This window comes from Budorcas taxicolor, chromosome 5 (genome assembly GCF_023091745.1).
Source record: "Budorcas taxicolor isolate Tak-1 chromosome 5, Takin1.1, whole genome shotgun sequence".
Taxonomy (NCBI): domain Eukaryota; kingdom Metazoa; phylum Chordata; class Mammalia; order Artiodactyla; family Bovidae; genus Budorcas; species Budorcas taxicolor.
This window is the reverse complement of record NC_068914.1, coordinates 131972338-131989392: the sequence shown is the minus strand read 5'-3', so window position 1 is coordinate 131989392 and position 17055 is coordinate 131972338. Positions and strand designations below refer to the sequence as shown.

General features: G+C 39.9%; 1 protein-coding gene across 1 annotated transcript in view; it reads right to left on the bottom strand.

Annotated features, from left to right (window-relative positions):
• The window catches only part of ABCC9 (ATP binding cassette subfamily C member 9), a 153318-nt gene that overhangs the window by 2562 nt on the left and 133701 nt on the right, over window positions 1-17055 (bottom strand). Inside the window, exons 35-39 of the mRNA XM_052641509.1 lie at window positions 13754-13862; window positions 8002-8105; window positions 5031-5164; window positions 2389-2451; window positions 1525-1699 (exon numbers count right to left, since the gene is read on the bottom strand). Coding sequence (XP_052497469.1) covers window positions 1562-1699; window positions 2389-2451; window positions 5031-5164; window positions 8002-8105; window positions 13754-13862 — 548 coding nt within the window. The 3' untranslated portion in view covers window positions 1525-1561. The remainder of the gene's footprint in view (window positions 1-1524; window positions 1700-2388; window positions 2452-5030; window positions 5165-8001; window positions 8106-13753; window positions 13863-17055) is intronic.

The following is a 17055-nucleotide window of genomic DNA, read 5'->3' as shown; positions in this document are numbered from 1 at the left end:
TTTCCCACATAAGAATACTGGAGTGGGTTCTCATTTCCTTCTCTAGGGGATCTTCCCAACCCAGGAATCAAACCCTCATCTCTTGCATTGGCAGGTGGATTCTTTTCCACTGAGCCACCTGGAAAGCCCAACAGAGCTGATGAAGATTTTAACAGAGTTGAGGAGTATTATACAAGGGATGTACCACAAGTTGGCTCTCCCTCTTATGAGTCTGGTAAAAGGAGTTGGTCCCACAGTATGTGGTCCTTTGCCACAATTTTCTGTGTCTGGGGAAAGAGCTCTTGGTATCCTGGTGGCCACCTCCACCCTGGGTGATCTTGACATGAACAATGGGTAAAAGACATACAAGTAAACAGAAAAGTATTCAATGAATGTAAAAAAGAAGAAATCAGGTGAGATAACATAATTTTTTGGTGAAAATATAAAATTATGCTCAATAAATCTTCCAGCTGTCAACTAAATGTGACCACCCATCAGTACCATGCTCCATGCAGAGCAGAGAAAAATAGTCTTCAGAGTAGGCAAGGGTCTACTTTTCCCCCTTTTAACTTGTCCTTTTAAAGGGAGCAAGAAGCTCTTTCTCCCCATCTTTCCAGTGAGAAAATTCTTGAAAATGTTATAAAATCGTTTTTCAAGTTAGCCGATTTTCTCAAGTCTCCCTGTAGGCAACTCCAGGGCAGAAGGAATCACAGAGTTCACTGGGAAAGTGAAAGAAAATGCTATCTCTTTACTTAGGCCCAGTTTACAGAAGCAGAGCCTTGATGGGGAATCGTTTCCAGCTACCTTGAGAAAGCTGCGCTTCAAAGGGTGCTCTTTCTTTTTTAATATATTCTTTTTTATTTATTTGTTTGGCTGCGCTGGGTCTGTGATGCAGCAGGCAAGATCTTTGACCTTCATTGCAGAACACAAAGTCTTTAGCTGTGGCATGCAAACTGTTAGTTGCAGAATATGGGATCAAGTTCCCAGACTGGAGATTGAACCTGGGTCCCCTGCATTCAGAGCATGGAGTCTTAGCCACTGGACCACCAGGGAAGTCCCAAGGATATACTTTCTCCCATGCATCATTCACAAAACCAGAAGCACAAGCAAGCACTTCACACATAACTCCTATGACTCAACTGTTAAAAACTTAAGTAATTATTGAGCGATGCTTTCTTCAGGGCAGGTAGGGGACATGTGTTCAGTACTTTAAGGACAGTTACAGAACAACTCCAGGGGACAGTGAAATTGGTCTTTAGGACAGAGTTAAATCTGGGTACAGGTTTTCTATCATACTTACAGCTATTGTAACAATGGTGTGGTCTGCAAAAGCTGTCAAGGCCACTTTCTGCCAGACCACTCTCTCTGGTGCATTGATACATTTGAGAATATATGCAAATGCCTCATTTGTATTGAGCACAACAGAAGAACCCAGTTGAACTGATTTGTATAATAACACCTTGTAGTTAGTTCCCTCCCCCCATCCCTCCCCTTTAATCTGCATTCTTCTTGCCTTACTGAGGGGGAGGTGGCTAAGATAACTACCAGAGAATGGGATACTTGGCAGGGTAGCTCCTGATCTTTACTTGTTGGTCATCACCAAAGTGGAAAAGAGGCCATTCTTGAGAGCAAGCAAGTTTGGAACAGTATCACACTCTACTAATATACCCTCAGATAAGACTAAAACAAGGCCTGCATCCAAAATAGAAGAGACACGGTGCTGGAGAGAAAAGAAAAATGGAAAAGAGAGAAGAGAATCAGCAAGAGGGAAATGTCCAAGCAACTCATTTTAAAAAGAGTTTTGTTAAATTGTAAGCCTATCAGTAAGAACCCATCCATCTGCAAAGAGGCAGAGATAAAACCATGGCCTGTTTGCAGTAACTTGTAACGGGCATTACGAACACTTAAGCAAGTTTTCAGTTTGATTGGAGCTATATAAAAATCAGAGAAAGTATCTGCTGGTATCTCACAGCCTTCTTTTTGCAAACAGCTGAGTAAACAGGAACACAGAAATTAAGTGTAAATAGTATCAGCAATCAAAACGATGAATTTTGCTTCTGAAATTGATCATCAGACAATTCAATTATTCAAAAATGAATCATCCCATATGAACTACCGTCTGTATCTGGTGAAACAGTACAGGCCATGACCTGCTGGAATTCTGAAATTTATAATGCTCTTTCATTGTAAACTAGGAGAGGAAGGTAGAGCAGACAGCTTGGGAAAAAAAACAGTTGTAATGGCATTCAAAGCATAACATTTTTTTTTTTTTTTGCACAGATACAGAAATATTAGCAGAGAAATATATGATTCAACATAAGTATACTTTTAATTGCCCCCAAATAAATAATACTGAATCTTCAAACAGCAACCAAAGAGGAGTAAATCAACACTGTCTCCTATACTTACAGCTATTGTAACAACGGTGCGATCTGCAAAAGCTGTCATGACCACTTTCTGCAAAATGTTTTCCTGCCAAAAAATAAATAGAGTCTGAATTTTCTCTGGACTCCTTTCTGTTGCCAAAGTATTTTGTCCCCAAGAACAATGCTTCAACATGCCCAGTCTCTTCTGAGAATTCTCACTCCTGTCTTCTGCAGAGGGACTAACAGGGAACAGTGCCCATCAGGGAACTCAGGCTGGGTTCTGTAGTGTCTTCAAAATGCAAAGAAAACTCGGTTGATCAACTAGGAATGACTGATAGATCTATTGCCAGGAAAATGAAACCAAATGGGTGGGGAAATGCTCACTTAAGGTTATGCCACAAAAAAGATGTGTTCAAAACCAATATAACCCTAAAACAGTGTTAAGTTTAGGGTCAGAAAAGGAGAAAATAAAATACATGCCAAAAATTTGGATTCTGACCCATAAAAGTACATTCCTGGCAGGAACTATTTTTATTCCCACCACAAACCATTGTTGTTGTTCAGTTGCCAAGTGACATCTGACTCTGCGACCCCATGAACTGCAGCATGCCAGGCTTCCTGTCCTTCACTATCTCCCTGAGTTTGCTCAAACTCATGTCTATTGAGTCAGTGATGCCATTCAACTATCTCATATTCTGTCGTCCCCTTCTCCTCTTGCCCTCCATCTTTCCCAGCATTGGGGTCTTTTCCAGTGACTTGGCTCTTCGCATCAGGTGGCCAAAATATTGAGCTTCAGCATCAGTCCTTCCAGTGAATATTCAGGGGTGATTTCCTTTAGGATTGACTGATTTGATGTCCTTGTTGTCCAAGGGACTCTCAAGAGTTTTCTCCAGCACCACAGTTTGAAAACATTAATTCTTCAGTGCTCAGCCTTCTTTACGGTCCAAATTGTTATATTTTAAAAGATATCAGGGGTAAAGATTCTTCCCCTCTCCTCAATAAAAGTAATTAATCTCAATTACCTAAATCTTTATGTGCAGTTGTTATTTCTTCCAATCACATGGCTTATTGCCAATTAATTCATTCTTATTCTCCCCTTTTCTCTCTCTCTCATTTCTATTGAGGTAGTACTATCCTTATAATAACTCCCAATATTGTAAGAACTTAGTAATTAATACTAATTTTAATGTAGTTACATTTAGTGAAATGGCTTCATTAGAAACAACTTCATTGCTTTAAATTATCTTAACTTGGAGAAGATATATAACTTCGTACAGATATTTTAACTGATTGCACTCTATGCTCGGTTGCTCAGTCTGATTCTTTGCAACTCTATGGGCTGTAGCCCACCAATCTCCTTCTATCCATGCGGTTTTCCAGGCAAGAATACTGGAGTGGGTTGCCATTTCCTCCTCCAGGGGATCTTCTCTACCCAGGGATCAAACCCGCATGTCTTTTGTTTCTTCATTGCAGGCGGATTCTTTACCACTGAGCCACCGGGGGAAGCCCAGTTTAACTAATTAGTCTTACTTAATACAAAGAAGGACAGGGAAGCCTGGTGTGCTGCAGTTCCTGGGATCACAAAGAGTCGGACACAACTTAGTGACTGAACAAAAACAACAGGAATACAAAGAAATTATATCAAATTAACATCTCCATATATAACTGGTTCTTAATAATCTTGAAGCTGTTTCACCTTTTTGGATAGTTTTATTCAATCTAAAGTATACAGCAAGAAAAGAAATAAGATTTTTTTTTGTCCTTTCTGATGCCAAACTTTTAATATCAAGTTCATTTTATAAGAACATTAATAGATAGCTCATAACATTTGCAGTTCAATGTGACATTTTCCCCACTCAGTCACAACCTTCCAAACAGATCCTTCTTGGACATATTCGATACTTTAAAAATTTTTAATTTTAATTTTATATTAGAGTACAATTGATTTGTAATGTTGTGTTAGTTTCAAGTGTACAGCTAAGTGATTCAGTTATGCATATACATATATCCATTCTTTTTCAGATTTTTCCCCTTTTTAGGTTATTACAGAATACTAAGTAGAGTTCCCTGTGCTATACAGTAGGTCCTTTTTGATTATCTGTTTTATATGTAGTAGTGTGTATATGTTAACCCTAAACTCCTAATTTATCCCTCCCCTTATTTGACACTTTTAAATGCTCTCTTTCAAAAGGCAAAGTTTCTGCCTTATTACCATCAATACATTGAGAGGGCCATTATTAATTCTAGCCAGTATTAATTTTAGTGAATCCCTCTTCAAATTGCTTTAGAAGATGATTGGTTTTGATTATCAATAGATTCTATTAAACAGTGATTTGCATACTTCATTTTAGAACTTCCATGGCAACACACCTGAATACCTGAATACAGTACAGTCTCATCAGCTGAGCCCTGGAATTTTACTATCGTGAGGATTAATCAAAAAGTGATGGCAAATTTATATGATGCTTATTGGACAACAGGAGCTTCTTTAAAACAAGAGTTAAGTCTCCTTTATGGAAATTCTCAATGTGCTATATACCACTGGTTGATCAATGAGGGAGCTGAGAAGACACTGAAAACAATAGTCCCAAGGATATTCAGAACCCAGTCAGGAAAAATAAATTGTAATTTTTGCACGCATTTCTTCGACTCATCAATTGAAAGCAGCTTAGATGATGCACTCACTGTGGCCATGTCGATGGAAGCCGTTGCTTCATCCATGATGAGAATACTGCTTTTGCGGACAAAGGCCCTGGCAAGGCAGAACAGCTGTCTCTGTCCAACACTAAAATTCTCCCCACCTTCAGTGACAACTGCATCTAAATTAAAAAAAAGCAAAGACTTCACTAAAGAAATGATATTAACATTTTCCTTAGGCAACATAGTGGAAAACACATTATGTCCTATAAAAACCTATTGATATCACTTTGTACTGGTGCAAGGATTTCATTTTGGAAAAAGCAAAGAGGAACTTGGGGAAAATGAAGATGATCCTGGGCCATCTTATGTTTGACAATAGGTGGTAAATTGTCTCCTTATAGTAGGACATAAAATACTGTTAAACATTTTAAAGACTGGAAGACCTTCAAGATGATTTAATTATCTGATGTAATTATCCAAGGCCTGGAGAAATGAAGTGATTTGCCCAGGATGACACAGCTAACTGGTACTAGAGCTTAGTGAGAAACAGAATATTCTCAATTCCAATACCTATTCTCTTTCCATTATATTGTCCCGCTGGACTCTAAAGCTCCAAGTCAGTAGTTTTAGTTCAGTTTAGTCGCTCAGTCATGTCCGACTCTTTGCAACCCCACGGACTGTAGCCTACCAGGCTCCTCTGTCCATGGGATTTTCCAGGCAAGAATACTGGAATGGGTCGCCATTTCCTTCTCCAGAGTATCTTCCCAACCAGGGATCGAACCCAGGTCTCCCACGTTGTAGGCAGATGCTTTACCGTCTGAGCCACCAGGGAAGTGACTTATTAATGAATCCCCAGTACTTATCACTGAGCATCTGACATAGTAGCTGAAAAGAAAACCTTGTTGCATGGATAAGTGGGTTATGTCCTCATTATAGTTTCCTTTTTTTGGTTTTCAACCACATTTTATAAACTACTTCTGTGAGTTTAGCTTTAATTCTATTTCCAAAATGATCTATTTTATTAGGATTCAAACACACTGTAGTAGGGCTCTGAGGGGCAATTTCTATTGATTATTGTCTCACTGCTTCAAATTCCTATAATTTCTCATGCTTGGGGCTATGCATCTATCCTCCAAATTTTAATGTATATAATAAATAAAAAGGAAGCAGGAAATGATGACTGTTCTTCACTAGAGCTGGTCTGAACCAGATCATTATTAAACCATTGATGAAATCTTTATTAAAACAATGAGCATAAACAACATGCAGAGTATAAATATAATTCCTTGTTGCTTACACTGTCCCATAATTCCCAAATACTGTGCTCACAATTCAAAACAGGTACATGCAGGTCTCATATTGGTGAGAAAAACTATATAGATATAATCATCTTTTCAAGTACTAATGGGGGAAGGGCGGAGTCTGAAAATCACCAGGGGAAAAAGGTCTACAAGCATTATCTCAAGTAGACTTTTCAATTTTTCAAGTGCTTGCTGGATTTTCCAGAGGAGACATCAAAAATTATTATGGGAAAGTTCATCCAGACCTCTGGAATTATTCCCGTTGTCTGACACTGGCAAGGTCAGTAAAACTATCCTTGAAGACATGCTGTCTCCACTTTGTTTGTGGGACGTCTTTTCCCTCGGACTGAGTTATAATCATAAAAGGTATTGTTTTTGAGTAGGCCCCACTTCCCAAATAAGCTAATAAATATATATAATTTATTCTGTAGGTTGATAAATTAGATGGCAACAATACAATCAATTTGGCAATGCACATTAAGCATTAAAATTAGAATATCAACCATTATCTTTCTGATGCTTTCTTAAATGAGTTTAGACTTTAAGGAAAAAGAAGTCCAAAACTACAGATGTTAACTTTAATGAATGAAAGACTATATCATGAACTCTCCCCTGTTTCATTAATCATGTTTTTCTTTCATTATTCATGTTGTTCTTTTGTTTTTGTTATCAATTATTTACCAGAAATTACACTACATGGTAAATAGATGGGGAAACAGTGGAAACTGTGGCTGACTTTATTTTGGGGGGCTCTAAAATCATTGCAGATGGTGACTGCGCCATGAAATTAAAAGATGCTTACTCCTTGGAAGGAAAGTTATGACCATCCTAGACAGTATATTAAAAAGCAGAAACGTTACTTTGCCAACAAAGGTCCGTCTAGTCAACGCTATGGTTTTTCCAGTAGTCATGTATGGATGTGAGAGTTGGACTGTGAAGAAAACTGAGCGCTGAAGAATTGATGCTTTTGAACTGTGGTGTTGGAGAAGACTCTTGTGAGTCCCTTGGACTGCAAGGAGATCCAACCAGTCCATCCTAAAGGAGATCAGTCCTGGGTGTTCATTGGAAGGACTGATGCTGAAGCTGAAACTCCAATACTTTGGCCACCTCATGTGAAGAGCTGACTCACTGGAAAAGATCTGGCTGCTGGGAAAGATTGAAGGTAGGAGGAGAAGGGGATGACAGAGGATGAGATGGTTGGATGGCATCACCGACTCAATAGACATGAGTTTGAGTAGACTTTGGGAGTTGGTGATGGACAGGGAGGACTGGCGTACTGTGGTCAATGGGGTCACAAAGAGTCAGACACATCTGGGTGACTGAACTGAACTGATGCTATCTCTGGGATTGAATTCATATCAGGGATCTAGAAAGATTCCATATGCCATGGAGCAACTAAGCCCATGTGCACAACTACTGAGTCTGTGCTCTAGAGCCTGGGAGCTGTGGCTACCAAAGTCCTCGCACTCTAAGGTCTGTACTCCACAAGAGAAGCCACTGCAATGAGAAGCTGGAGAACCACAACTAGCGAATAGCACCCACTTGCCACAACTAGAGAAAAGTCTGTGCAGAAACAGAAACTCAGCACAGCCAAAAATAAACAAAAATAAATATAAGGATTTAGTGCTAGAACTATGCGATTCTAGAATAAAATGTAGATATGTAGAATTCATTGCTGATATAAAAGATATTCATGCATCATTTAGAAAATATACCTAGACCTCCTGGTAGGGATTTGACCATGTTCTTCAGCTGAGCAATTTCAAGAGCTTCCCAGAGTCTGTCATCCGTGCATTTGCATTCTGGATCTAAATTAAATCTGTAGGGAAAAAAAATCAGTTAATGAATAAATTTTAAAAATGACTGTTTAATGTATGCTTGCTTATTGCTGTTCTTCCCTAAAGATGGAAATCCTATTTGTTTTGGTTATTGCTGTATGCTCAGGATCTACAACAGTGCTTAGGATAGAACAGGTATTCACTTTATGCCTTAATATTCTTAAATTTATTTAAAAAAATTTTATTGGAGTATAGTTGCTTTACAATGTTGTTAGATTCTACAAAGTGAATTAACTATATGTATATGTATATATTCCTTCTTTTTCAGATTAACTTCCCAGTTAGGTCACCACAGAGAACTGAGTAGAGAAAAATCATAATTCCCAAAGATACATGCACCCCAATGTTCACTGCAGGACTATTTACAATATCCAGAACGTGGAAGCAATCTAAAGGTCCATCAACAAAGAAATAGATAAAGAACATGTGGCACATATACTCAATGGAATATTACTCAGTCATAAAAAGGAGCGAAATTGTGTCACTTCCAGAGACACTGATGGACCTAGAGACTTGGACAGAGTAAAGTAAGTCATATTACGTTCAATGTAACTTGAATAGTATCTAGCTAATTATCCCCACAGAACTAATGTTAAATATGTAAATCTATATGGAAATATACAGTGCTATTTCAGATGAGTTATGCAGTATCAACCACAGTAACAGTATTCATAATAAATATATTCAGAGATAGAGATTTCTATCATATTGCTAAATAATCTGGTACACCTAGAAGTTTTAACTGAAGTAATTTTACAATGTGGCTCAGATCATGAACTCCTTATTGCAAAATTCAGGCTTAAATTGAAGAAAGTCTTCCTGATAGCTCAGTTGGTAAAGAATCTGCCTGTAATGCAGGAGACCCCGGTTCGATTCCTGGGTTGGGAAGATCCCCTGGAGAAGGGAAAGGCTACCACTCCAGTATTCTGGCCTGGAGAATCCCACAGACTGTGTAGTCCATGGCATTGCAAAGAGTCGGACACAACTGAGTGACTTTCACTCACTTCACTCACTTCTTCAGGGAAAAATGCTAGACCATTTAGGTATGCTGCTGCTACTGCTAAGTCACTTCAGTCGTGTCTGACTCTGTGCGACCCCATAGACGGCAGCCCACCAGGCTCCCCCATCCCTGGGGTTCTCCAGGCAAGAATACTGGAGTGGGTTGCCATTTCCTTCTCCAATGCATGAAAGTGAAAAGTCAAAGTGAAGTCGGTCAGTCGTGTCCGATTCTTAGCTACCTCATGGACTGCAGCCTACCAGGCTCCTCCATCCATGGGATTTTCCAGGCAGGAGTACTGGAGTGGGGTGCCATTGCCTTTTCCATTTAGGTATGACCTAAATCAAATCCCTTATGATTTTATAGTGGAGGTGACAAAGAGATTCAAGAGATTAGATCTGGTAGACAGAGTGCCTGAAGAACTACGGAACAGAGGTTTGTAACACTGTACAGGAGGCAGTGACCAAATCATCCCCAAGATAAAAATGCAAGGCAAAATGGTTGTCTGAGGAGGCCTTACAAATAGCTGAGAAATGAAGAGAAATGAAAGGAAAATGAGAAAGGGGAAGATATACTTAACTGAATGCTGAGTTCCAAAGAACAGCAAGCAGAGATAAACAAGCATTTTTAAGTGAATAATGCAAATAAAGGAAAACGATAGAATGGGAAAGACTGGAGATCTCTTCAAGAAAATTAGAGATACCAAGGGAACATTTCATGCAAAGGGGGAAACAATAAAGGACAGAAATGGCATGGACCCAACAGAAGCAGAAGAAATTAAGAAAAGGTGGCAAGAATATACAGAAGAACTTTATAAAAAAATTCTTACTGACTCAGATAACCACTAAGGTGTGGTCATTCACCTGGAGCCAGACATCCTGGAGTGTGAAATTAAGTGGGCCTTAGGAAGCATTACTATGAACAAAGCTAGTGGAGGTGATTGAATTCCAGCTGAGCTATTTCAAATCCTAGAAGATGATGCTGTGAAAGTGCTACACTCAATATGCCAGCAAATTTGGAAAACTCAGTGATGACCACAGGACTGGAAAAGGTCAGTTTTCAGTCCAATCCCAAAGAAAAACAATGCAAAAGAATGTTCACACTTCTATACAATTGTGCTCATTTCATATGCCAGCAAGGTAATGTTCAAAATCCTTCAAGCTAGGCTTTGACAGTACATGAACTGAGAACTTCCAGATGTACAAGCTGGATTTAGAAAAAGCAGAGGAATCAGAGATCAAATTGTAAACATCCGCTGGATTATAGAGAAAGCAAGGGAATTCAAGAATAACATCTTCTTCTGCCGAAATCAGATTGATTATATTCTATGCAGCCAAAGATGGAGAAGCTGTATACAGTCAACAAAAACAAGACCGGGAGCTGACTGTGGCTCAGATCATGAACTCCTTATTACCAAATTCAGACTTAAATTGAAGAAAGTAGGGAAAACCACTAGACCATTCAGGTATGACCTAAATCATATCCCTTATGATTATACAGTGGAAGTGAGAAATAGATTTAAAGGACTAGATCTGATAGAGTGCCTGACGAACTATGGAATGAGGTTCATGACATTGTACAGGAGAAAGGGATCAAGACCATCCCGATGGAAAAGAAATGAAAAAAAGCAAAATGGCTGTCTGAGGAGGCCTTACAAATAGCTGAGAAAAGAAGAGAAGCCAAAAGCAAAGGAGAAAAGGAAAGATATAAGCGTCTGAATGCAGAGTTCCAAAGAATAGCAAGAAGAGATAAGAAAGCCTTCCTCAGTGATCAGTGCAAAGAAATAGAGGAAAAGAACAGAATGGGAAAGACTAGAGATCTCTTCAAGAAAATTAAAGACACCAAGGAAACATTTCATACAAAGATAGGCTCGATAAAGGACAGAAATGGTATGGACCTAACAGAAGCAGAAGATATGAAGAAGAGGTGGCAAGAATACATGGAAGAACTGTACAAAAAACAGCTTCACGACCCAGATAATCATGATGGTGTGATCACTCACCTAGAGCCAGACATCCTGGAATGTGAAGTCAAGTGGGCCTTAGAAAGCATCACTACGAACAAAGCTAGTGGAGGTGATGGAATTCCAGTTGAGCTATTTCAAATCCTGAAAGATGATGCTGTGAAAGTGCTGCATTCAATATGCCAGTAAATTTGGAAAACTCAGCAGGGGCCACAGGACTGGAAAAGGTCAGTTTTCATTCCAATCCCAAAGAAAGGCAATGCCAAAGAATGCTCAAACTACCACACAATTGCACTCATCTGACATGCTAGTCAAGTAATGCTCCAAATTCTCCAAGCCAGGTTTCAGCAATATGTGAACCATGAACTTCCATATGTTCAAGCTGGTTTTAGAAAAGGCAGAGGAACCAGAGATCAAATTGCCAACATCCGCTGGATCATGGAAAAAGCAAAAGAGTTCCAGAAAAACATCTATTTCTGTTTTATTGACAATTACAAAGCCTTTGACTGTGTGGATCACAATAAACTGTGGAAAATTCTGAAAGAAATGGGAATACCAGAGCACCTGACCAGCCTCTTGAGAAATCTATATGCAGGTCAGGAAGTAACAGTTAGAACTGGACATTTGCCGAGTACATCATGAGAAACGCTGGGCTGGAAGAAGCACAAGCTGGAATTAAGATTGCTGGGAGAAATATCAATAACCTCAGACATGCAGATGATACCACCCTTATGGCAGAAAGTGAAGAGGAACCAAAAAGCCTCTTGATGAAAGTGAAAGAGGAGAGTGAAAAAGTTGGCGCCAAGCTCAACATTCAGAAAAAGAAGATCATGGCATCTGGTTCCATCACTTCACGGGGAAACAGTGGAAACAGTGTCAGACTATTTTGGGGGGCTCCAAAATCACTGCAGATGGTGACTGTAGCCATGAATTTAAAAGATGCTTACTCCTTGGAAGAAAAGTTATGACCAACCTAGATAGCACATTGAAAAGCAGAGACATTGCTTTGCCAACAAAGGTCCGTCTAGTCAAGGCTATGGTTTTTCCAGTGGTCATGTATGGATGTGAGAGTTGGACTATGAAGAAGGCTGAGCACTGAAGAATTGATGCTTTTGAACTATGGTGTTGGAGAAGACTCCCTTGGACTGCAAGGAGCTCAAACCAGTCAATCCTAAAAGAAATCAACCCTGAATATTCATTGGAAGGACTGAAGCTGAAGCTTCAATACTTTGGTCACCTGATGTGAAGAGCTGACTCAGCGGAAAAGACCCTGATGCTGGAAAGATTGCAGGCAAAAGGAGAAGAGGGCAGCAGAGGATGAAATAGTTGGATGGCATCACCAACTCAATGGACTAGAATTTGAGAAAACTCTGGGAGATAGTGGAGGACAAAGGAGCCTGGAGTGTTACAGTCCATGAGGTCACAAAGAGTCGGACAGAATTTAGCAACTAAATTACAACAATTTTACAATTAAATATTGAACAATCTTACATACATTTTCTCTTTGAGACAAGGAATATTTAGTAAAAGGTGACAGATACTTTGCAATGAAGTAGATGGATTAGGGGAACAAGAGAGAAAAGAGACTGGATAGATTGATAGACATGATCTGATGGACAGTAACAGTGGACTCTAGAGTCAGACAAACTTTATTTGGAATGGCAGTTCTACCACCAACTAAGTGTATGCACTTGGCTAAGCCACAGCTTCTCTGAGATTCAAAATCCTCATCTGTAAAATGGGGACAATAATATAAACACTAGAGCAGTGCTATGAGGACTCAGTAAAGAATAGATACCTCCATTCTCTTTCTCTCTTTTCTTTCATGAGAAACTGCAAACCAGGCATGGAGAAGAATGAGGTAGCTTCTTCAGAGCAATTTGGTAGGAAAGAAAAATTGTGAGGGGTGGAAGAGAATCAAGGTATTTACCAAACTTAGTATCTGTTGAGCCCAAGCCAGACGCACAAGAGACAGGCAGGACATCTGTAAGGTGGATACCTCAGAAATGTCTGCCAAGAATCACTGTTCCCAAGTACAGAGGGGAGGGTGGTGTTTGTGGAGTTGAACAGAAGAGATGAACTTTTGGGGGGACACAAAAGATGGGCATGAGTTTGAGCAAACTCCAGGAGATGGTGAAGGACAGGGAAGCCTAGCATGCTGCAGTCCATGAGGTCACAGAGTTAGACATGAATGAACAATGGCACCCCACTCCAGTACTCTTGCCTGGAAAATCCCATGGATGGAGGAGCCTGGTGGGCTGCAGCCCATGGGGTCGCGAAGAGTCGGACATGACTGAGCGACTTCACTTTCACTTTTCACTTTCATGCATTGGAGAAAGAAATGACAACCCACTCCAGTGTTCTTGCCTGGAGAATCCCAGGGACAGGGAAGCCTGGTGGGCTGCCGTCTATGGGGTCGCACAAAGTCGGACATGACTGAAGTGACTTAGCAGCAGCAGCAGAACAGCTGAGCAACAACAACAACAAAGGATGGGCTTCTTTAGGTTAATTCAGCCATTCTAATTGTCTCAATCCAAACTTTGATTTGACCTCATCATCCCGGTGACCACCTTTCACACCTACCTGAAAAGCAGCTCTGAGTAAAACCCTCCTATGAGCCAAAGGATAAATACTGATGTACATGAGTTTCTGTTGAAGACATCACCTACCGAATAGAACCGCTGAAGAGTATGGGATCCTGCAGAATGATTGAAAGCCTAGAACGTAGTGTGTGCAGTGGCAGTTTGGAAATGTCTATCCCGTCAATGACAATCTTTCCTGTTAAAGAAAAACAAAAATGGCAAGCCTGTAATAAAACCACAAGTAAAATAATATTCGTTTACCAATTGGAAGTGCTTTCCTAGTTTAGGATTGAAATTCAGAAGAAGATGCTTTCCATGTAAGTATTAAAAACATCATGATATGCCTCTAAGAAAAATAGGCATTTTGGCGATATTTTCTTTCTTATGTATTATATTTCCTCCTAAAGGGATTTCCACTTTTTACTGTTTATGTGGTTCATAGGTACTCTTTTCCCTCAGTGGTCTTCTTTACAGTATTCCTTTATGCTGTTCCCAGCTCTATTTTCCTTCATAGGACGTTCTAGTATACACATTTATGGATCTTTTGGGGGCTTCCCTGGTAGCTCAGTTGGTAAAGAATTCACCTGCAATGCAGGAGACCCAGGTTGTCTCTGGGTGGGGAAGATCCCCTGGAGAAGGAAATGGCAACCCACTCCAGTATTCTTGTCTGGAAAATCCCATGGACAGAGGAGCCTGGCAGGCTACAGTCCATGGGGTTGCAAAGAGTCAGACATGACTTAGCCACTAAACCACCACCATAGATCTTTTTAATTGCATGGTTCAGACAGTAAAGAATCCGCCTGTAATGCTGGAGACCTGGGTTCGATCCCTGGGCTGGGAAGATCCTCTGGAGAAGGGCATGGCAACCCACTACAGTATTCTTGCCTGGAAAATCCCCATGGACAGAGGAGCCTGGCAGGCTATAGTCCATGGGGTCAGAAAGTGTTGGACACAACTGAGTGACTAAGCATAGCACTCTCCCCAAACTAGAATATCAGGTTATTGAAGACAGGCATTTTTGTCTGTCTCATTCACTCATTTATTTATTTACTTATATATTTCAAAAATCTTTTTACTTTGTAGTGGGGTATAGCTGATTAACAATATTGTGTTATATTTATTTCTAATGTTTGTTTTCATTTATTTTTTGGGCACCCCAAGTGACATTGAGGCTCTCAGTTCCCTGACCAGGGACAGAATCTGTGCGTCTGTAATGGAAGCTCAGATGCTTAACCACTGGACTGCCCATGTTGCTCGCTCAGTCGTGTCCAACTCTTTGCAACTGTAGCCCACCAGCCTCCTCTGTCCATGGGATTCTCCAGGCAAGAATACTGGAGTGGGTTGCTATTCCCTTCTCCAGGGGATCTTCCTGATCCAGAATCGAACCCGGGTCTCCTGTACTGCAGGCAGATTCTTTACCATCTGAGCCACCAGGAAAGCCCCAAGAGGAAAGGCTTCCCTGACCAGGAAACAAACCTGGGCCACAGCGGTGAGGGCATCTATTTCTAACCACTGGACCACCATCAGAGAAGTCTCTTTGCTCATTTATTGATTGAGGAAAGAAAATTCTGTGACATAGGTGTCAACTCTTAATAAATTTCACTGTACATGAACTTGTGCAATCTTGACGACTCTTCCTTACCTTCATAGATTTATTTTATGATCTTGTTTTGTGCAAAGATAATATTGCTCTATGAGATAAGCATGCTAAGAGAAGGATGGCAGTTAGAGTCCCTTTGCTGGATTTAGATTCAAGAGCAGGTAAGGTGGTTAGCTTAAACTTTCTTCTGGGTATAATATATTATCTACTAAAATCTCAATTGCCTAATGGTATTAAAAAGATAATCCGTCATCATAGCCCTCATGGGAGCTGAAATGATGTTTCTGAACTCATGAGACTATGGCTAATCTAATATGTTCCATCATAGTGACAGGTTTTTAATGAAACGTTTCAATCAATTGTCTTGGATCCTGTAATTGGATTATAATGCAAATCCCACAGAAAATCCTTGAAGGGTCTGCGTATTATTACCAGCCATGGAAAGAGCGAGCTGCTCATCTAGAGGTGGATAGCTATCTCTTTGCTAAATCTAAGTCCCAGACTCTTCAGTGACCACAGTTCAGCTTTGTTGTTCATAAACTGACCTCTTTATTTCACTGAGTTGTTGTGTAGATTAAATAATGTAACCTGTCAAGTATAATAAAAAGGTGAAGTACTATCACTATGATCACAATGATTAGAGATACTAATATTTAAGTAATTCTTCAGCTGATGGCTCCCCTTTCATTCAAGATGGTGTATGTGCTGGCCTATTTATAGGTCACTTAACAGACTAAATAATGTGACACACTTTTTCTAAAACAAATATTAGATTACTTCCATGTATTATACTATTAATAATTTTGCGGATGAATAAATATTTTTGTATATTGTCAGCATGTCCTTGGCACTTTATTAGCAATGGTCACCTCCTCCCAAAACATCCAACATCATTAAACCATGTTATTAAGAAGATGATAATAAGAGTCATGCACTAAAATTAAAATGTAGTTTATTTATCTCCTTTTTTTCCTTTAATGGAAAGAAATGTGCTTTTAGTTTGCAGGACACTAGACAGTCTTTTTCTCTCTTCCTTCTTGAAATGCCACTTCCATCTGCTGTTCTTCATAATGAGTGGCCTTGTTTTCATTGTACTAATTTAATAAAATTCTTTAACAATGATTTCTAGAGCTGAGTTTAGGGCTAATAATTTTATTTCTCCAGTTCCTCTTTTTCTTTATTCCTAAACTGTTTATCTGGGATGTGTGCATGCTCAGTTGTGTCTAACTCTTTGTGACCCCTTAGACTATAGCCTGCCAAGCTCCTCTGTCCATGGGATTCTCCAGGCAAAAATACTGGAGTGGGCTGCCATTTCCTCCTCCAGGGGATCAGGGATCAAACCCATGTCTCCTGCATCTCCTTACATTGGCAGGAAGATTCTTTACCACTGAGCCACCCAGGAAGCCCATTTATCTGGAATACCTGCCTCAAACCATGGTCTGTAGGACACAATAGTAGTTGTAGTAGTAGTAATGCGTGCTCAGTCGTGACAGACTCTTTGCAACCCCATGGATTGTAGCCCACCAGGCTCCTCTGTCCATGGGATTTTCCAGGCAAGAACACTGAAGTCATTCTAAATATATTTTATTATTGCAAGACTAGGTAAGTAGATAGCATATTTAAAAGCAGAGACATTACTTTGCCAACAAAGGTCCATCTAGTCAAGGCTATGGTTTTTCCAGTGGTCACGTATGGATGTGAGAGTTGGACTGTGAAGAAAGATGAGTGCCGAAGAATTAATGCTTTTGAACTATGGTTTTGGAGAAGACTCTTGAGAGTCCCTTGGACT